General features: G+C 42.5%; 1 protein-coding gene and 1 long non-coding RNA gene across 20 annotated transcripts in view; one reads left to right on the top strand and one right to left on the bottom strand.

The window, feature by feature from the left end:
• SCML4 (Scm polycomb group protein like 4) overlaps window positions 1-21,493 on the bottom strand; it is a 96,925-nt gene that overhangs the window by 35,514 nt on the left and 39,918 nt on the right. For 7 of the 19 annotated variants that reach the window (XM_081526839.1, XM_081526847.1, XM_081526837.1 and 4 more), the window contains exons 2-4: window positions 20,599-20,813; window positions 4,465-4,594; window positions 1,301-1,501 (exon numbers count right to left, since the gene is read on the bottom strand). In XM_081526839.1, coding sequence (XP_081382965.1) covers window positions 1,301-1,501; window positions 4,465-4,594; window positions 20,599-20,813 — 546 coding nt within the window. Of the gene's footprint in view, window positions 1-1,300; window positions 1,502-4,464; window positions 4,595-7,498; window positions 7,580-7,673; window positions 7,747-11,475; window positions 11,563-20,598; window positions 20,814-21,493 lie in introns of those variants that run through there. The other 12 variants (XM_081526841.1, XM_081526848.1, XM_081526855.1 and 9 more) reach the window with 6 other exon arrangements.
• Window positions 11,639-21,314, top strand: LOC145520455 (uncharacterized). The gene is made up of 2 exons (XR_014064481.1): window positions 11,639-12,192; window positions 18,834-21,314. It is a non-coding gene; the product is annotated as an uncharacterized LOC145520455 (long non-coding RNA).

The raw sequence follows: 21,493 nt of genomic DNA, 5'->3' as shown, positions 1-21,493 counted from the left end.
CACGTGGAGAAGACAGACAGTGTCTCTGCAGGGGGACCATCTGAAGGGGGCAGAGCTCTGAAGTCTGCCTCTGACTTGTGGTGACAACTTCCCCTCCCTCTGGATGCTGTTCAGTCAGGGTGGAAACTGGAGGAGGGTGCTGACAATGGGAGGTGGGATTGAACCCCGATGGGCTCTTGTAAAACAAACAAACAAACAAACAAAACACATCCTGTGAGACAGGTGAGACCATGACCTTTCCCCACTTCCCTGCACAGTGACAAGTGCTATGAAAAAGGAATGAAATGGAGGAAGGGAGAATAAATAGTGACAAGGGCTGATATGTCAGACAGGTAGTCAGGAAAGGGATTTTTGAGAAGGTGGCGTTTGAGTATAAATCTGAAGGAAGTCCAGGAGCAAGTCACATGGACAGTTGGAGAAAGAACATTCCAGAAAGAGAGAACAGCAGGTGCAAAGGTCCTGAGGCAGTAGGAGCATGGTTGGAGGACATAAGAAGGAAGCCACTGTGGCCAGAGTCGAGTAGGGGACTTAAGAGAAGTGACCAAAAAAATAAAAAGTGACCAGAGCCAGGTCACATGGGGCCTGGGAGCCCTTGTAAGGATGTGAGCTTTTTCTGGGAGTGACATGAGAGCTGCTGAGGATTTGGAGCAGAGGAGGGGCATGATCTGACTTAGATTTGGAAAGAACCAGAGTGGTTACTGTGGGTCATGAAAAGTGGCTGGATTCTGAATGTATTTTGAAGTTAGAACAATAGGATTTATTGATGAGCTGGAAGTGGAGATGAGAGAAAGGGGCAAGTCAAGGGAGAGGATTCAGATGTCCAATCTTCTTACCCAGGTCCGGGAGCATCTTCTCCTCAGGCCCCTTTAGCACACAGGCTCATTTAGGACCCCTGGAGCCCAGCAGATGGGGACAGACCCTGACCACAGTCCCCCAAGCCTGATTCAGCTGCTCTCCTCTTTGGAGACACCCATGGATGCCATGCTTAGTCGTCCAGTCGTGTCTGACCCTTTGCGACCCCATGGACTGTAGCCTGCTAGGCTCCTCTGTCCGTGGGGATTCTCCGGGCAAGAATACTGGAGTGGGTTGCCATGCCCTCCTTCAGGGGATCTTCCCAACCCAAGGATCAAACCCAGGTCTCCTGCATTGCAGGTGGATTCTTTACCATCTGAGATACCAGGGAAGCCCAAGAATACAGGAGCGGGTAGCCTATCCCTTTTCCAGGGGATCTTCCTGACCCAGGAATTGAACCGGGGTCTCCTGCATTGTCCTCCTCTTACAGCCCACTCCAGGGCCTTACCTGACACCATCTCGCCACCGTAGCCCTGCTTGACCAGGGAGAAGACCAGCTTCTGCTGGTGGGCACAGTCGATGCACGCTTGCACAGCCTGCTGCAGGACTGCCGACGGCCGCTCAGGCCCAAAGTGCTCAGGGAGCTGCTGCACCTTCCTCCTCTCCAGGTACGGCCCCACGTCGGCTTGTTTGTTGATGTAGAGGCAGACTGTGGAAACAGACCCACAAAGCCCTCAGCATCAAAACACATCAGGCCTGGAGGGGCTCCTGTGTGCAGGGGGGGATGCCTCAGCCATGTCCCCTTGGCCCTGGCCTTGGGAAAGCTGAAAAGACCAAAGTGGTACCAATTCTTCCCAACTTGACAAGTAAAAGAGACAAGAGAGTCAATCACTTCCAACTGCCAGGGCTTGCTCTCAAGACAGCCTCCTGGTTGGAAAGAGACAGACAGGTGTGTCCCCTCTGATGTATTCAAATCTGAATCGTAGACAATTATGGACCATGTGTATAAATGTATTTCTATGCTGGGAATATACACATATAAAGTCTTCCCTCCGGGCAAACAGAGAGAGTAGCACTGAAACATATGTATTACCATATGTAAAATAGATAGCTGGTGGGAAGTTGCTATATAACACAGGGAGCTCAGCCTGGTGCCCTGTGATGACCTAAAGGGTTGGGATAGAGTGAGAAGTGGGAGGGAGGTTCAAGAGGGAGGAGACAGCTGTATACTTACGGCTGATTTATGCTGTTGTGTGGCAGAAACCAACATAACATTGTAAAGCAATTATCTTCCAGTTAAAATAAAAAAAAAACCTTTCCTTCTCCTCCCAAGAAGTTCTCAAGCTATACATAATGTTTGGCATTTGCCATTGTTGTTGTTGTTAACTTTCAGTAAAAAAAAAAAAAAAAATCAACATGATGCTAATTACTCCAAAGACTGTATATTCGATGAAGTTCTAAAGAGAATTCTATCAACAGTCTCAGGGATAATGAACACTCAGCAGTCCATTTAGGTGAGCCCAACCAAAAGTCCCTGTAGTTTTAGTTCTTTTTAAATTTTTTTCTTTTAAAATTTTATTTATTTTCGGTTATGCTGGGTCTTTGCTGCTGCATGCAGGCTACCCTCCAGTTTCAGTACGATGGCCTCCCATTCTAGTGGCTTCTGTCATTGTGGAGCATGGGATCTAGAGCATGGGTTCAGTAGTTGTGGCACACAGGCTTAGTTGCGCCGAGTCATGTGGGATCTTCCTGGGCCAGGGATTGAACATGTGCCCCTTGCATTGGCAGGTGGATTCTTAACCACTGGATCACCAGGGTAGTCCTCCCTGCAGTTTCAAATACATCATACTGGTAAGAAAAAAAAAACTTTTGAGCATGTGTCCCCAAATGTGTTTATTTATTTATAGGTTATAGACCTTCTCAAGAATATTAATGTATTGCACACATTTAAAATGTGACCAAAAAATAGAAAAATTTAAAGGGTGATATAAAAAGAAATATTAATAGCAGGTATCATATTTTCTTCCACAGGTTAATGACTCCTCTTATGTCTCCACATGTTCCCAGCCCAGGTATGAGCATCTTACCATGGGGGCCACTAGTGCAGAGGAGTGTTGAAGAGACCCAAAAGAATTTTGGAAGGATTAAACAGTAATAAAGTTGAAGAAAATTAGTCTTTACTGAGCACCTACTATATAGTCCAGGCATTATATATACTTTATCTTGTTTGATTCTCAAAATAAACCTGAGAACTAAATATGATTACTTTGTTGGTAATGAGGAAACGGAGGTAAAAAGTGGTTAAGTGGCTGCTCAGAAAGTATAATTAGTGGTACAACAGGCATTTGAACTCACTTCTTTCTGATGTCATGACCTGTGCTTTTTTCACTCCACCAGGCTGCCTTCTCCCCTACTAAGCCCAGATGATTCAGTAAAATCTAATTGATAAGGGACCTTCATGCCAGGCAGTAGTGTGCTAGGCCATATTGAGAAAATGGTGAACCAAATCTACATGATCCTTGGCTTCAGAGAGCTTAGGGCCCAGCAGGGGAGATAGATCTACTCAGAGAACTACAGGAAGTGATGTGGGACCTTGGCCGCAAAAACACTAGGGAGGGGCTAGAAGAGCTCTTCCTGGGAACCCTGGCAGGAAAGTCAGTGAAGGCTTTTTTGAGGGAAGTACCTAAGCTGAGATGGGGCTTCTCTGGTGGCTCAGATGGTAAAGAATCTGCCTGCAATGTGGGAGACCTGGGTTCCATCCTCCAGTTGGGAAGATCCCCTGGAGTACTAAATGGCTACCCACTCCAGTATCCTTGCTTGGAAAATTCCATGGACAGAGGAGGCTGACAGGCTGCAGTCCATGGGGTCTCAAGAGTTGGACATGACTGAGTGACTAAACCACCACCACCACCTGAGCTGAGATACAAGGGAGGGTGACCAGAGGAAAGATCATTCCAGAAAGAGGAGAGAGAATATGCAATGATCCTATGGTGGGCCCTAAAGACTAGAGCAGGGCCTTGTAGGCCATATTGCAAAGTTTGGTTTTTACCCAACAGGCATGGTGAAAGGGCACCAAGGAATTTAAGTGGGATGGGGATGGGGGTGGTTTGTGATGAGGGGGATCTGTGTGTGTGTGTGTGTGTGTGTGTGTGTGTGTGTGTGTAAGAGAGCGAGAAAGAGACCATCCTGTTGCCGTTACTCTTGGGATGGAACTGTCGGTCCACTGGTGGGCACCCCATCAGAGAGACTAGACAGAGCTCTACCCTGACTGGACTGGACGGCAGTAGGTTGGGCTGGGGGACATTAGGATCCTTAGGAGATCTGGAAGCACAAACACAGGGACAGAAACTCTTTGAGGTGAGCAGGCTCACTATTGGTACAAAGTTAACCTGTCTCTGAAGAGAAGCTGGGCCACCAACCACTCTTTCTAGTCCCCACCCACCCACAGCAACCAGCTGAATTCAAGATGCATTGAAAACCAATTGCAAATAATTCAGGCTGTGAGACATTTAAATAGATGTTCTCAGAGAATTTGGTCATCCTATGTGTTGTCCAGCTAAAGCACATTAAATCCTTCATTTGAGCCATCTCGGTGGTGGCTCACTAGTTCACAAAAGAACTTTAATTGGTGGGCAAGTCATCACAGCCTTGGAGTTCATTCACCTGACCTACCTGTGAGAGCCTGTGAGGCTGCCAAGCTGGGTATGGTGGCTGCATCCTGAGGGATGGAGCTGAGGTCAGGCTCCGGTGTGCTCCGTGGAGGAGAGAGGGCTAAAGGAGTCATGAGAACCCGAGACTTAAGCTGCAAGAGAGAACCCATGGCATCAGTGAAAAATCTGGAGATGCTCCCTACACCTTCCCAGGCTCATTCCTGGGCTCAGTTAATCACTGCTACTCCATCATGTTTCCACCCCTTTCTACTGTGCCACTGTGGAAGCTGAACTTCAGATTCAAGTTCATGATTGAGACTCAAGTTTGGATCACACCCAGAGCTGAGCTCCACATCCCGTCCTTACAGGGGAGCCGCCCAGGAAATGACTGTGTCAGGCAGCAGGTGTGGGACACACGGAGGTGTGAAGAGTTGAAGCCCGTAAGCCTCCTGAGGGCAGGATGCAGGGTGGGGTCAGTTCCCTGCCTGAGCTCCTGTGCTCCTGAGGTTCCTGTGACAGGGCTTTCCAGCCAGCCAGCCAGTGAGCAGCCCTGAAGCTCTGTCTACTCTGCTGAGCTTTCTGCTCACAGAGCGCACTGGATCCTACTGGCAAAGAGAGCAGGAGCTGGTCTTCCAAATGCTTCTCAGGGTTTTTTTCCTGCAGTGGAGCCTAAGCGTGCAAATGAGTGCATTCTTTGGTAGTGACAAGCAGCCACCTTGAATGTCGCTCACTTGAAATCACAAATGAGGAGCTGAAATTTGCTGTTATGGATTAAAGGAGAGATGACTGGGTGATGGATCAATACCAACAAATCCCTTTTTGTACCACGGTTGGACAGACAAGTTTCTAATTTCAGTTCTCCACCCTAAAAATATGAGTAAGTCAGTTACTTCATCTCTTCACTGCTGATCTGTGTTTCAACCCTGCTCCAGACTGCTTTTCATTGCTGCTTTCTTTTTTAATGGTTTGTTTTGTTTTTTAATGGATAAAATAAAACAAAATGCTGCTATCTTGGTTTCTAATACCATTCTTCAATCAAAGGAACCAGGTATCCTTGGAGAAATGGCTGATTCTAGGGCTAGGGCAGGAAACACACAAGATGAGCCTGGATCATCTTACTGTACCAAAAAAGTAGGAAAGTACTGAATTTAAAAACCACCTACATACACAAACAATGAAAGGGGTAGATCACAGGGACACAGGAGTCATCTGAAAGAGCTTTCAATGGTCAAACCAGGAGCAACATGAGCAACAGACAAAGAAAGTAGTAAAAAAAAAAAAAGTCTCTAGTGAATATCCATGACTCCATACTCACATAAATGACTGACTAAGTAAATACATGGGGAGAATAGACAATCTCCCATGTATAAAAATTCTAAGTATTTTATTGTGGAGCATAGCTCCTCACTCCTGAGTGTGGGCCACACATAGTGACTTCCTTCCAAAGAGGACAGTATGGAAATGGGGGAAAAGGTATCTTTACAGGAGATAACCCGGTCAAACACCACCTCAGTTAGGGGAGCCAGATCGCCATCCACAGTGATAAACCATGTCAATAGTATGCACCCTTGATAAGACGTGATGGTAATGGCACCTTACTTGTGAGATCTCTTTTCCAAAAACCCATAATCCCAATCTAATCATGGGATAAACTTCAAATAAGCCCAAATTGCAGAATATTTCATAGAATGAAAGTGAAAGTGTTAGTCACTCAGTCGTGTCTGACTCTTTGTAACCCCACGGCCTGTAGCCTGCCAGGTTCCTCTGTCCATGGGATTCTCCAGGCAAGAATACTGGAATGGGTTGCCATTCTCTTCTCCAAGGGATCTTCCCGATCCAGTGATTGAACCCAGGTCTCCCTCATTGCAGGCAGATTCTTTACCATCTAAGCCACCAGGGAAGCCCTCACAGAATACATGACCAATACTCCTCAAAACTGCCAATGTCATCAGAAACAACAAAAGTCTAAGAAACTTTCACAGCCCAGAGGAGACATGATGACTGAATCTGTGATGAGGTGTCCTGGATGAATTCTGTAACAGAACAGGGGAGAAGTAATGAATCTCATTAAAATAGTGATATTATTTAACAATAATGTATTATTATTAATTCACTAGCTGCGACAAATGAAACACAATAATGGAAGATGTTAACAATGGGGGAACTTGGTGTCTGGTATATGAGAATCCTCTGTATCTTTGCAACTCTTCTCTAAATCTGAAACTATTCTAAAATATAGTTTATTTTAAAAATCTTAAAAACAGAATCTGGCAGGATAAACTGGGCAAAACAAAGAGGAACGAAGAAGAGGCCTCTTTCTTGGCAGCATAAGACTGGAAGAAGATTTGCTGCCCAGGACGCCTTGCTCTGCCATACAAGAGATAACCCTTGGCCTTCAAAGCCAATAGCCCCATACAGATGCTGTCAGCATTGGCACCTTTACCTGAAATTCAAAACCATAATCAAGTGGGTGTGGCAATTCCTCATCCAGGGCTTGGTTGCCAGTGGCGGTGCTTTGCTGTGTTAAAGTATAGTGAAGGGATGAAGCAGAAGGGTAGAGGTGGCTCCTGCCAGCTGGAGCCTCCACCAAAGGGGCTGGGGAATCTGGGAGCGGCCCATCTTTCTTTTCCATTCACAGATCCAAAGTAAGGGCCTGGAGAGTTTCTTGTTCCCGCTGTCTTCAGCAGAAGACCTTCTCTAAGACATTTGCTAGAAAATCACTAACAATAGCTGGGAAGGGATTCACTTACAAACTGAGATGTGTGGCCAGGGCACGCTAAAGGAGAAGGGGTCAGAATGTAAAATTCAAGTATTTTTCTAGAAATATGCAAGTGCGGCAGAAACAGATGCGCTAACTAAACAGTATTTGTTAGATTGACAAGAGGTGGGTAAATGAAGGATATGCAATGTGATTTGAGGAGTATACACATGTGTAGAGGCTTCCTTGGTGACTCAGATGGTAAAGAATCTGCCTGCAATGCAGGAAACCCAGGTTCGATCCCTGGGTCGGGAAGGTCCCCTGGAGAAGGGAATGGTAACCCATTCCGTATTCTTACCTGGAGAATTACATGGACAGAGGAGTCTGGCGAGCTACAGTCCATGGGGTCGCAAACAGGTGGACATGACTGAGCGACTAACATTGCCTGTATATCAGCAGAGGATGAAACAACAGATCAAAACTTAAAAATAAGTTCAGGGACTTCCTTGGTGGTCCAGTGGTTAAGAATTCACCTGCCAATGCTGGGTACATGGATTGGATCCCTGGTCTGGGAAGGTCCCACATGCTGTGGGGCAACTAACTGACATAACTACTGAAGGCTGTGCACTCTGGAGCTTGTGCTCTGCCAACAAGAGAAGCCATCACAATGAGAAGCCCATGCTCTGCAACTAGAGAGTACCAACCCAGCACTCGCCACAACTAGAGAAAGCCCACACACAGCAAAGAAGACCTAGCACAGCCAAAAATAATTAAGTTCAGGATAGCAGTGGGCACATGCAGTGGGGCACTAGCTTTTGGATCTGGGTTCAAAACCCAACTCAGTCACTCACTAACGCTGTGCTAAGTCCTGTTACTCAGCCTTCAGAGTCTGCCTTTTCTCATCTGTAAGGTAAGGATGATACCTTCTCACAAGGATGTGGTAAGAATGAAGTAAAACATTTAGTACAGGTCTAGTGCAAAATGAGAACTCAGTAAACATTTATTATCATTATTGCTGCTGGTATTATACTTTTATTATTAGAAATTCCAGAAATACAAATGAGTTCCAGGTTTCCTGTTCCTGTAGCCACAGCAGGAAAGGGGATTGCCCATTGTCCTGCCCATTCCTCCCAGGACCCATCTACATTATCTACACCTACCCACTTGGGACTATATCTCCTCAATCTTTGAAGAACCACCCTCCTACCTTACAACTTCCACATGATCCCCTTTAAGAAACATGTTCCCAATACATTTTGCAATGGTCCCTAAGTATTGCTTAGGCAGGAGCTGCTCTTTCCAAGTTGCATCATTTAAGCTAAGTCTGAAAAAGGAAAAAAAAATTCATTCCATGAGGTAGTCATTCACTCAACAAATATTTATTGAGCCCCTACTGTGTGCAGGGAACTGTTCTAGGTGCTGAGGATACAGCTATGAATGGGGGAGTTAAGGTCATTGTTCTTGATGAGCTAGTATCACATAGTAGGAGGAGACAAGAAACACAAAACAAAAATGACACATTGTGATAAGTACTACTCTGAGAGGCAAAATACGGTGATGTGATCAAAGGGAACCAGGTGATTGGGGTAGGCTGATGAGGTGATACCTACTTCAAGATCTGAATAACAAGAGGTAGCCTGGAGAAAAAACTTCCCAAGCAGACAGAGTGGTCAGTGCAAGCTTCCTAAAGCTTGACTTCTTCAAAGTACAAGGAAGCCAGGGTGGCTGGAATTGTAAGCAGGGCAGAAGGATGTAAGATGAGGTTAGCCAGGTGGTCAGGGCCCAATCATGAGGGCCTTCTAGGTCAGTGCTGTAGACTGAATCCTGTCCCCCTCACGTTCAAGTCCTAAGCCCCGGTACCTGTGAATGGGACTTGACTGGGAAATAGGGTCTTTGCAGATGTAGTCAAGTTAAGATGAGGCCACGCTGGGTTAGAGTGGGCCTTACTACCAGTGACTTGTGTCCTTATGAGAAGAGGGAAATCTGAACACAGACACACAGGGAGAATGCCCTAAGGCAATGGAGGCAGAGACTGGAATGATATGTCTACAGTCAGGGAACACCAAGGATTGCAGGCAACCACTAGAAGCTCAGAAGAGTCAAGAACCTTCAGAACCACTAGAACCTTCAGAGAGAGCGTGTCCCTGCCAATATCTTGATTTTGGACTTCTAGCCTCCATAACTCTTGTTTTAAGCCACACTGTTTGTAGTACTTTGTTATGGCAGCCTGAGTAAATAAATACAGTCAGATTAAAGAGTTTGGATTTTATTCTAAGAATTATGGAAACAATTAGAGTATTTTAAGCAGAGAAAGACACATCCTAGCTTTTATTTTATAAAGTTGAGTATGGCTGCTATACAGAGAATAGATGGGGGGGTTACAAAAATAGAGAAAAGAACACTAGTGAGGCGGTTATCATATGGTGCAGGCAAGAGGCATGGGTGGCTGAACTGAGGTAAAAGTAGTGAAGACAAAGAATTGGTTGGATTCAGGTGTATTTTGGAATTGAAATTAAGGTGATGGGAGAGAGAAAATGCAAAGGCAAAGATAACTTCTAGATTTATTCACATAAACTTTGTTTTGATAGTATATTTCTATTACATTAGTTTAAAACATTAGCATTTTACTTGTTGCTCATTTAGTTAACTTTGAGGAAGACTGGCTTGTCTCTAAGATTCTAAATATTCCTCCTCTACTACTCAAGCAGTAAACCTGCAAAATACCACAAGATAGGTTCTATGTAGAACTTCTTGGAGAAGACATGAAAAGAAGTTGAGCATCCACATTTCCTCATCTGGAAAATGGACACTGAGAACTGACATGATTTCATGTTGCCCAACAAACTCCAGAGGAATGAAGAGAACACAGGACTCAGAGAGGCTGGAGTTCTAATGCTCGTCCTGCCCCCAATTCACGTGGGACTCTGAGGAAACCACTCAATACCTCTGGGCTTCCTTCATCTTCCAAAGCCATTAAGTGAGGATGTGTGCGTGCTAAGTTGCTTCAGTCATGTCCAACTCATTGCGACCCTATGGACTGTGGCCTGTCAGGCTCCTCTGTCCATGGGATTCTCCAGGCAAGAATTCTAGAGTGGGTTGCCATGCCCTTCTCCAGGGGATCTTCCCAACCCAGGGATAGAACTTGCATCTCTTACGTCTCCTGCATTGGCAGGCAGGTTCTTTACCACTAGCACCACCTGGGAAGCCCTAAACAAGGATAGGATTGTTGGATTTATTTATTTATTTTTGGCTGTACCACCCAGCATGCGAGATCTTAGTTCCCCTGACCAGAGACTGAACCTATGCCCCCTGCAGTGGAAGCATGGAGTCTTAACCACTGGACCTCCAGGGAAATCCGGGTTGTTGGTTTCTAAGTTCTCTTTCAACTCATAATGTTGTTTATGTACCTTGCATTAGACCACTTTTGAAAACAAAGAGTTTGAGATAAAACCAGTACCAATGCCATATTTTGAATGTTGATTAGAAGAAATGTGGCATCGTAAATATCTTTGGAGCTTTGTTTCTGGGAATATAGAAAACTATGCTATTTGGATCAACTGAAAACAATGGCTAACAATGGATAAAATGTAAGATTAGTAAAAGTAAGAGGGGCTAACAATATATAAAAGAATAATTGGGCCCAAATACAGGTGAAATCTAGGCCTTGGAATTGCCATAGATCCCAGGGTTCACCCAAAGGGTTAAAACCTCTGGGAAAGGGTAAACTTGTCCTGTTTCACCACACCCACACTGGACTCTCAGGAAAGTTGCCTTGACACAGGGGGAGGAGGGTGTGCAGAATCCCTGGGAAGATATTGCCACTAGCCAGAGCTCACATAGGTTTTCAGTGCAAATTCACAAAACTTGGGTCACCAAGAAAACGTTAGGCTGTGAAGTTAGTTTAAAAATTACCCAATCTGGCAGTGTTCCCAGATTACCTGAAAAAAAAAAACTCAAATCATAACTGGAGAAAGGTCTCAAAGAAATCTCCAAAATAATTTTTCAAAGTCAATGAATAACACAGCTCAAACACACAAGAAAGCAAGGAACCAAGCAAGAATGAGCAATAAAAACACACAGCAATCAAACTCTAGAAATACTTAAGATATTTCAATTATCAGACTGAGATTATAAAAGCAACTCTGATATTCTATATAAAGATATAAAAGACAAGCTTGAAAATATCTCTGGAGAACAGAAAACTACAAAAATAACAGCAAAACTACAAAAGAACCAAATTGCACTTCTATACAATAACTAAAATTAAAAAATTAATAAGCAGATCTAACAGCATACTAAACATAGCTTCCAGGTGATTCAAGGGTAAAAATCCACCTGCCAAGCAGGAGACGTGGTTTCAATCCGTGGGTCGGGAAGATCCTCTGGAGAAGGAAATGACAACCCACTGCAGTATTCTTGCCCGGGAAACCCCGTGGACAGAGGAGCTGGTGGGCTACAGTCCATGAGGTCACAAAGAGTTGGACATGACTTAGCAACTAAACAACAACAACAAACATAGCTAAAGAATGAATTAGTGAGCCAGAGATATGTCAGAAGAAATTCATTAAAAAGTAGATAAATACATAAAAACTATGGAAGGAAGATTAACAGACAAGGCAAATAAAGACATTTTAACATTAGAGTTTCAGAAAGAATGGAACAGAAGTTACATTTGAAAAGATAATGGTTTAGAATTTTCCAGAGCTGATGAAAATTCTAATACACAGATTCATGAAGTCCAACAAATTCTAAACAAGATAAATAAAAAAGAAATCCATAGGTAAACACAACAGAATGAAATTGCAGAATATTGAAGAAAAAGAAAAAAATCTTAAAATTAGCTTAAAAATACAAAACCTTATTTGAGGGAACTCTCCAATAAGTCAGATGGATAGCTGAGTTCTTTACAACAATGTACCCCAGGAGATAAACAGAATAATATCTTCAATGTGCTGCAAGGAAATAAAAACCTAGAATTCTACATCCAGACCAAGAAAAAATATTTTTTTCCAAAAGTGAAGATGAACTAAACGTACTTTTAGACAACAAAAGGTAAGAGAATTCCTCACTAGAGGATCTATAAAAGAGACTTCTAAAAGATGTCCTGCAGACAAATGGAAAGTAATTTTGGGTAGGATGTATGATATGTAAAAAGGAATGAAGAATTTTTAAGTGGTAAGTAAGCAAGTGAATCTAAATGAAAATGACTCTACAAAACAAAAATAATTGTTTTAAGGGGATTAAAAAAAACAAAAAATAATTAAGATATATGTTGACAATAATATTCAAATACGGAGATAAATGGAGTTAAACATGTTCTAAGGTCCCTGTATTATCTGGGAAGAAGCAAATGTAAGATTAACTTTAGAAACTCTACTATGTAAGCATGCTGTAATTTCTAGAGGAATCAGTAATACACCAGAAAACATAGTGCTTAAACGTCAAGGAGTAGAAAAGAGAAAATTATATACTTAAAAATTCAAAATAAGGCAGGAAGACAGGTAAAAGGAACACAGAATGAGTGGGATGAATAGAATACACAAAATATCGATTTAAACCCAAATTTATCAATAATTACTTTAAATATAAATGGACTAAATGTCTAGTTAAAAGATAAAGATTATTACACTGGACACTATGGATTAAAATGTGTCTCCCCACAAAAGATGTTAGAGTCCTAACCCCCCAGCACCTGTGAATGTGATCTTATTGGGAAATAGGGTCTTTGCAGATGATCAAGTTAAGATGAGCTCATTAGATTGGGCCCTAATTTAGTATGACTGTGTCCTTATAAAAGGGGGAAATTCAGACACAGAGACAAATATGCATAGAGGGAAGACAATCCACAAGCCAAAGAACACCTGAGGCCCCCAGAAGCTAGGAGAGAGACCTACAAAAGGTCCTCCCTACCAGCCCTCAGAAAGAACCAACCTGGCCGATCTTGATCTGATTTCCAGCCTGCAGAACTGTGAGTCAATAAGTTTCTACTGTTCCATCAACAAATAAATAGATAAAGAAGATGTGGTATATATACCCAGTGGAATATTATTCAGATTAAAAGATTAAAATAATGCATTTTGCAGCAACATGGCTAGACCTAGAGATTATCATACTAAGTGAAGTAAGTCAGACAGAGAAAGACAATATATACATATATTCTACCCAGGGATTGAGCCAGTGTTTCCTTTGTCTCCTGTACTGCAGGCATATTCTTTACCTGCTGAGCCTTCTGGAGGAGGAAATGGCAACCAACTCCAGTATTGCTGCCTGAAAAATCCCATGGACAGAGTAGCCTGGTGGGTTACAGTCCAAAAGGGTCACAAAGAGTTGGGTACGACTGAGCAACTAAGCACAACAACAACATATTATATAATATTATAACTACATTATATAATATAGAATAAATATTTTCTTATATATGAAAGAATACATATATATGTGTGTGTGTGTATATATATATATATCACTGATTCAGTTAGCCGTATACCTGAAACTAATACAACATTGTAAATTAACTAATTTCCATTAAAAATAAATAAAATTTTGTTAAAATTTTGTATTTTTTAAGTCACTCAGTTTGTTGTATTTTGTTACAGGAGCCCGAGGAAACTAACATACTGGGTTCTATTTTTTTAATCATGTTTTCCCTCCCTTCACTTTTTAATCGTGTTTTCCTCTCTCACTCCTTTGGCTGATAGCTTTGTCCACGTATAGCTTTCCCTGGGGACACATTGCTCCTTTAGGTTCGCTCTATTTCTTAACACAAAACTCCCTCAGGGTTCTGCAGCGATGCAGGAAGCGGGGTTGGGGAAAACTGAATACCTCACCGTGTTTAACCTCAGACTTCAGTCTAGAAAAACTTGCCTGTTGGAAATGCAAATCAGCTCCAACAACAAGAAGTTTGTGGCCAATGACCTAATTCCATTCCGAGGAGTCAGCCTGTCTGAGTCTACCCACACTTTTTTCTCCTTTCCCTTGGGAGAGATTAAACATGTGAGGGATGGAGGGGCCAGTCTCCTTTGGCCTTGGGACCTGCTTTGGCAATATGCCCCTCAGTCAAATATGAGATCCCAGTTAACCAATCTTTGCTCAAACTTCTCAAGGAAAATAAAATGACCCCAATACGATATAGTGCCTGCATAATAATGAAGACAGAAGAGGATGCTCAGAGATGGGAGGGTAATGGTCTAGTCTCTTGAGCTTTTCAGGGGAGCAAATGAGATGGGAATAACATGAGGATGCTGGAACTTTCTCCCACCAACTCAGTGTTGGGTTTAGATTCTCCTCTGGGCCCAGAGAGGTAGTGAAACTGCTGAAGTGCAACAGGGTGGCCGGGGGTGGGAGGTGGTGGTGGTGCTACTATTCTGTCTGGGTGGGACTGAAAAGAATGACTTAAATTCCTCCTGACAGAGGGGATCTGGAGAGGAGACAATGAAGCCAGTACTCCATGAGTTATCAGGAGACAGAAGGAAGAAAGAGGAAAACAAAAATAACCATCAATGGCTAAAGCGGAATTCAGAAAACAGACCCATTCATGCGAAATATTTAATGGAATGTCCACTCTGTCCTGTGACCCCAACAACCTTTAGTAGAGATCACACACTTCAAGGAATGTGAATTGCTATGACTGAGTTTCTTACAGAAACGGGGGAGGCAGCTAAATTCTATGCATCAGCAGGCATGGGGTCAGCCCTGCAGATAAGAGGGGGGACATGGAACATGCAGTTACAGGCATTCTGTGCATAGCAGAGCTCAGAGCAGTGGCGAGATGGGGCAGCTTATATCAGTTCACAAGATATTATTGTTAAATTTTCAGGAATATTGCAAGTTGTTCGCAATATCTGTGTTTAAACACAGCAATTATTAAAAATTGAAGTGCATATACTTTCAGAATATTAATTAAATAAAATATATTAAAAACAAAGGCAATAAGATACTCAAAACTCACCAGTTTCTAATTATTTTACTGCTGCATCTGTGTGGAAATACAGTTACAGGAGTGACACTGTAGCACATCTTTTACCAACTCCACGTTCTGGAACATTACATTTGTGCCTTGAAATTGGCCATGTTGGGAATATTTACACCTTGGAAATTGGCAAATGCTACAAATAGGGCTGGGTTTACTGTTTTGTTGACTCACAGGCTTAAGAGAGTAGCGGAGAAGATACTTAAAATGCAAATTAAACTAAAAGTGTGCCTTGTCCGTAGCCATTACACAGTGAACAGCATGAAAACAAACACTTTTTGTTTTCACCAACTGGTATCTGATTCAGCAAAGTCAATCACATCCTTGACAAATGAGTGAAACTTCAACATACAACTTCATTGTTTACATTTCTATTACTCCTCAAAATAAGTGAAAATACCAACTAACATTCATTTCTGAGTTACACTCAAAATGCTGATCAGAAAACATTCACCAGATACCACTGCCCCTGACCCACTGCTGAGCCTCACCTCTGATCACTGCTCAGCCCTAGGGTGGGGGTGGGGGTGTCACAGAAAAACCACAGAAGAGACGGTCCCTGCCCTAGGTGCTGCACACCGTTCAGCCCAAGGGAATGGCCCCTGCCTTGTGCCCATGTAATCATTTCCCTCAGGGCCACAGGAGGTACATCATATGCACCATCAGCAGGTGAGGGACAGGAAGTAGGCACAGGAAGAGTTAGATGTTGATTCCCTTCCATACTATTAGACTACATTTAGTGTTCATAACTATGACTCTCAAGGCAATACAAGATCTGGATAATCAAAGAAGCATTGAAACCTATTCAGCGCTTATAACGAAAACACATTTTAGAAAGAGGCTTTAAATAATTTTGTGGAAATAAACAAAATCCTTTCTACTTTCAGCTTGAGCATTCTCTTAATTGAGATTTCTGAGAATTTGACATCCTTGTTACAGTGTCAAGAACACACACCTTTTCAGTAGGGAAAAGGATGACAATAAAAAAGGAGGAACAAAACCAAATGTTGCATTTACCCATGTTCTTTAGAAAATTACTTTCTTTATAAAGTTAATTTTCCAGTTAATGGAAGACTGTCCTTTAAATTCTTAGCAGAGATTGCTAGTTCTTCCCAAATATCCATGCCCCTTTCTTCATTAATTAATGAGATCCCTGAATTTTAGCTCATCACCTTGTCACTCAGCACTACATTTTCTCACCTCCTGCGGAGCTAAGTGTGGCCAAGTGACTCAGTGAGTTCTGGCCAGTGAGTTCAAGCGTGAGGGTTGTGTGCAATTTTGAAGCTTTCATCCTTAAAGAGGAACAATGTGCCCTCCACTACCTCTGTGCCCATTCTGCTGGCTGGACTAGTCGGCTTGTGGGACCCGGAGGAGCCATCTTAGAGCATGAAGTAGAGACTGTGTCTTAGGATAGCACGGTTGTAGTCACCTCAGTTGTGCGACCCCATGGACTGTAGCCCGCCTGGCTCCCCTGTCCATGGGATTTTCCAGGCAAGAACACTGGAGTGGGTTGCCATGCACTCCTTCAGAGGATCTTCCTGAACCAGGAATTGAACTCGCGTCTATTACATCTCCTGCATTGGCAGGTGGGTTCTTTACCTCTAGCGCCGCTTGGGAAGCCCGTTAGGATAGTAAAGCAACAATATAACAGAAGCCTGGTTCCTCAACACCATGGAAGCATCAAATCAGCCCCAGATGGCCTTCCCAGATAGTAACATGAGAGAGAAATTAGTTTCTATCATCCTTAAGCCACTGTTATTCAGTCTTTGTTACAGCAGCTGAATTTGTTTTTAATATTTCAGGGATGATGTTCTTTCTACATGTTATACTTTTCTCAGCTTGTTAAACAGAACAAAGTAATCTACTCTTTTTTGAATCAGGAAATATAAATATTATTTTCAACAATAATGCCAAGAGATTGCTGAGGGTCTAGAGTGCTCCTGACCTGACAGTTATGTGGCCTCACACTGCAGGGCGTGATTAATTCATGCCTAATTCCTGCCACTTTTCTGACTCCTCTCACTATTGAACTATCGAGGATATATAAGAAATATATACTGCTTGGGCTCAGAGACGCAAATGTAGAAGTGTTCAGTGTTACTTATGACTATTATTGCTATTGGTATTGATTACTGTTATTGTGTATTGGGGACAAACGGCTATCTTAAAAACCCATCACTTTTTTTTCCTGTTTAAATTATAAAGACACAGAAGCTGAAAATTCTGCTATTTGGAACCATTATAATCAGCTATGTATACCGAATGGAAGCTAGGGTTTGTCCCTGGAGCAGACCCTCTCTCTTTATCTTTTTAAAAAGACCTCGATGGTCTCCTTAGTCATGAAATGCAAAGCCTCTGAACTGACAACCTAAATCAACAGCAGATTCTTCAAACTGAGGTGTAAATGTTCTATTTGATAACGAGAAAGGTTGTTTTCATGGCTCTTAAGGAGAGATTATGATGTTAAGAGGTTTTTCCTTCCTTTGACTGGGATGAGAAGGAAGCACTAAGGCCATAAAACGATGCTCTCACAGTAGTGAGCATGCCCCAGCAAAGTGGCTGCAGGCCAAGGCCAAGAGATGCAGCCAGATGGGCCCTGGGAGGGGGGCTGACCCATGAACTCTGGAGCACTGACGTCTGACCACTAGTTAGACTCTTCCTTTTCTGCCTGTAATTTGCTCACATTATTCTCAAGACACAGAGAGAGGGTTAAATGTCGCAGCCTGTGTTCAGCTGTGCTTGAGTCTCAAAGGGAGAGGCTTGTCCTCATACTTGGACCTGAGAGATTTTCCATGTGTGCTGGGACACAGAAGTGATTGACTGAGCCGCTTGGGACATCATTAGGCAGGAAGTGGCAAATGTCAACAAGTACAAACCGGTGATATAGTCGCTACAACAAGGCCTCCTCAGAATCTCCTGGGGAAAAGCCTGTCAAAGGCTCAACATTTGTCATTTTATGATGATAATATTGCTAACATAAATATATGTATGATATATTTGTTTGATAATATATGTTTGATAAAAATAATTATCAAACATGGTAATGTACTGATATAATAAAAGTTATTTATTATTTTATAACACTGATAACATTATTGTTCTAAATTATTAATATGAAATCATATAATTATACTTTCAGTATCCAGCTGTGTATGCTATCTTCCCCAAATATCTTCCCCTTTAAATCGAAGGCTATTAAACTGCAATAATCAAGCTTGTAAGAAATGTGTCTAAACAAAGGTAAATAGATTCTGAGGGAGGGTTTGGAAGCATTTTCTTAGTAATAAAGTACAAGATCTTTAAGGGTAGACCAAGTAATGTCTTATTTCACTTGCTCAGAAGTTTTTATTTTTAACAACTCTGGCTCCCCAACTGTATCCCAGAGAGTTAAAATTGCCAAAATGAGTGGCCATTTGGTAAATGAAATCAAACTGTACAGTTTCCTTGTTGACTTCTACACAATTAAAACCATTTTGTTAATGGTAAAATAGGGCTTCAGGGTCTAAGAAATTGCCAAAATAAAATCAGAGAGACTTAACAGGTTGCTAACTTTATTTTGCCAAGTAAGGACATATTTTTTTTTTAAGATTACCAAACCCTTGCAACATATGGCACTTTATAAACTTTTAACAACAAAATAGCAAGAAGCAGATACTTCAGAATAAAAGATATTCCTTTAGTCTGTGAAGACTTTTAGATATTTTTCTCCTGTCACCATGAACAGGTCAGGACTTCATGCAGACTGGCACCTGGTTTGGAGCTGTTTTTCTAGAACATGAAGCCCATGGCTTGGGGAGCTATCTGGGAGCTGCTGGCCTGAAATAATTCCCACAATTCCCTCAAATATATGGGAAATGGACTAAAGGAAGAGTGGTGGCCTGTTATCGCCAAAAAAGAGACCTTATGCGGCATGGGAGTAAGATCCACCTGCTGTGTGTCAGCTAAGTGTTCCCAAAACTTTCTTCCTGCCCTGAATTGTCTCTAAGCGTTGGGAGCACTGAAAACTGCCAAGATGGGCTCATTCCACGGAGTGAATTTCCATTTTTCCAGGCCGCAGAAATGCTGTGTCTGTTGGTAATTTTCATTCTTGGGTCACAGCTCCCAGGGGAGCAAGAGAAAGGGCAAATAGGAGAGAAAAGTTTTCTGTCTGTTTCTTCAGTTCCTAGATTCACTCCCTGGCTCTAGCATGCAGAAGGGCTGCCCTGCTCCAGCCTTCCAGATGCCATTCCCAGACCCCAGCAACTGTACAGGTAGCTGAGGAGAGAGACCTGCCCTGGACCAGCTTCAGAGACACAGTTCTCAACCGGTGTGTCCATGAGAAAAAGGAAGACCTCTTTGTTAGGAAAAGAACCAGTGATGGAAGACTTTGCTGCAAGAGCTGGCTGAGTAAAAGCTTCTTTTACTAAAACCAGTGACCCCAAAAAAACTTAGAGTCACCTTCCCCCTACCCCACTGCATCTATTTCCCAGCAGTTGGAAGAACTATGGAGAGCCAAAGGGACAGAGGTTGAATTCATGACCAATCCTTCCGGAAGCTTTGTCTTTCTGCTGACCGGAAATAATTTCCATACATTTTCCTTAATATATGAGAGTTAATTGCCAATTTGCATCTTGGTTTGAGTATTCAGATCTCAAGATGGAAACATAAGCCCTTTATTTCAAGAAAAATAGACAAAGGAAAACGTCTGAAGCTCATTTTCTAATGCCCAAAAGGCTCATGGAAAACAACTCAGTGGTCTTTCTTCTCTAGCAGACTCTTCAAAAACATCTTGGAGGAGAAGCACTCCCTTGGGTTTGAGTTGTTTTATGTGATTTCAGTTACATCAGAGAATTTATTCTCTACCCCCTCAAGCCTCATCAAATCATTAATTCTTGAAAGAGTAACAGGATTTTCATCTTGCTTGATGTGCCTCCTTGTAGCCAAACTTGACGTCAGCACCTTTTGTAAGCAGGAAACTATGAATTAACAACCTGAATTTTCATGATGAGTCCCCTTATTGAGGCTCTGTTAGGGAAAATTCTTCACATCCTTTGACACTAGCTTGCTCGCATTATTAATTTAAATGTCTCAGGAACATCATCTGCTTCTACTAAAATTAATGACAAATGAGTTCTGGAAAGTGGCTTCCAGAGCCGCCCTCATAAGAACAGTCAGGGGAAAGCTCAGTGTCTGAAACGCTAATTGAGATGCGAAGCTTAATAACGTGTGTTTAGCTATGACCCTAAAATCTGCTCGCCTTACAACTTTCCCCATCTGGTGTAATTTGCTTTCTCTACTTGTAAAAATGCACACGACAGCAACAGCATGTATTGTGTGCCATGTTGCAACAATGAAGCCTCGTCTGTCACATTCTTCATCAAGAGAAACTTATTTCTCACCCTGTCTTTACCCAGCTTCCAACCTTTCATTACACTTTGCATTGGAGGTCTGCCCAAGCACCATGCCCCGGCCCAATCCCACTTTGGAGAAAGGAGATGATGGAGCCATACCTTGTACCCGGGTTTCCGCCCTCTTTTCTTTGGGATCTTCACTGCTGGTAAAGAACCAGCTGAAGCAGAATAAATGTTATGAACTGCCATCTTCATAGGTGTCGAGTGAAGTGGGGGTCGGCCTCGCTTTCTCCCCGGGATCCTCTGAGACTGCATTTCTGCTGGTGCCAGTCTTACAGAAGGAAGTGACAAATCGCTCACAGGCAGAAGAGGTGCTAAGAATTAGTCCAGACACAAAGCAAAACAAAAACAGAAGTGTTTGTTTGGTTTGCAAGGCAAACATGGATCCAGTTTGGTGATTTTGGCCATACCTACCCCTTAAGGGAGGGGAAGACCAAATACGAGAGAGCCAGGCATTAGTTGGAGCTTTTAAAGTGCTTTTGGGCTCCTGGTACAATTTCAAGGATAGTGAATTTCCATGGGACTATAGTGAAGTAGGGAAGATACTGGCTAAGTGAAGAGGACAACAGATTCCCAACAACCAGCACAACCAATAGTGTCATCAACAAGGAGACAATTTTATCTATGTGCCTCAATTTCCCAGTTAGTTCAACTTGGAACTGAAATAATAATAGCATTAAATAAACACAACCAGTTTTTTCTCACATTCACTCCTATCCCTTTGGCTGGGTAACAAATAATTATACCTTTTTTCCCCCCATGAAATAAATTTAATAGTAGAAATCAATTGTATTAAAGTTGATTATGTTCCTCAATCAAAATGTGGACAGAGATTTGCATACAGAGGTGTTCATTTTTACATGATCTAGCTTCCAAACTCTCAAAAATAAAATGAATAGAGCCCAGTAACAAGCAATGGGGGAATGGTTAATACATCTACACAATAACACAATCAGCTAGATACAAGCCTTTAACAATACTCTTTTTAATAACA

Source organism: Giraffa tippelskirchi, chromosome 9 (assembly GCF_054371585.1).
Source record: "Giraffa tippelskirchi isolate mGirTip1 chromosome 9, T2T-mGirTip1v1.2.pri, whole genome shotgun sequence".
In the NCBI taxonomy this organism is placed as follows: Eukaryota; Metazoa; Chordata; class Mammalia; order Artiodactyla; family Giraffidae; genus Giraffa; species Giraffa tippelskirchi.
This window is presented reverse-complemented; position numbering and strand designations above follow the sequence as displayed.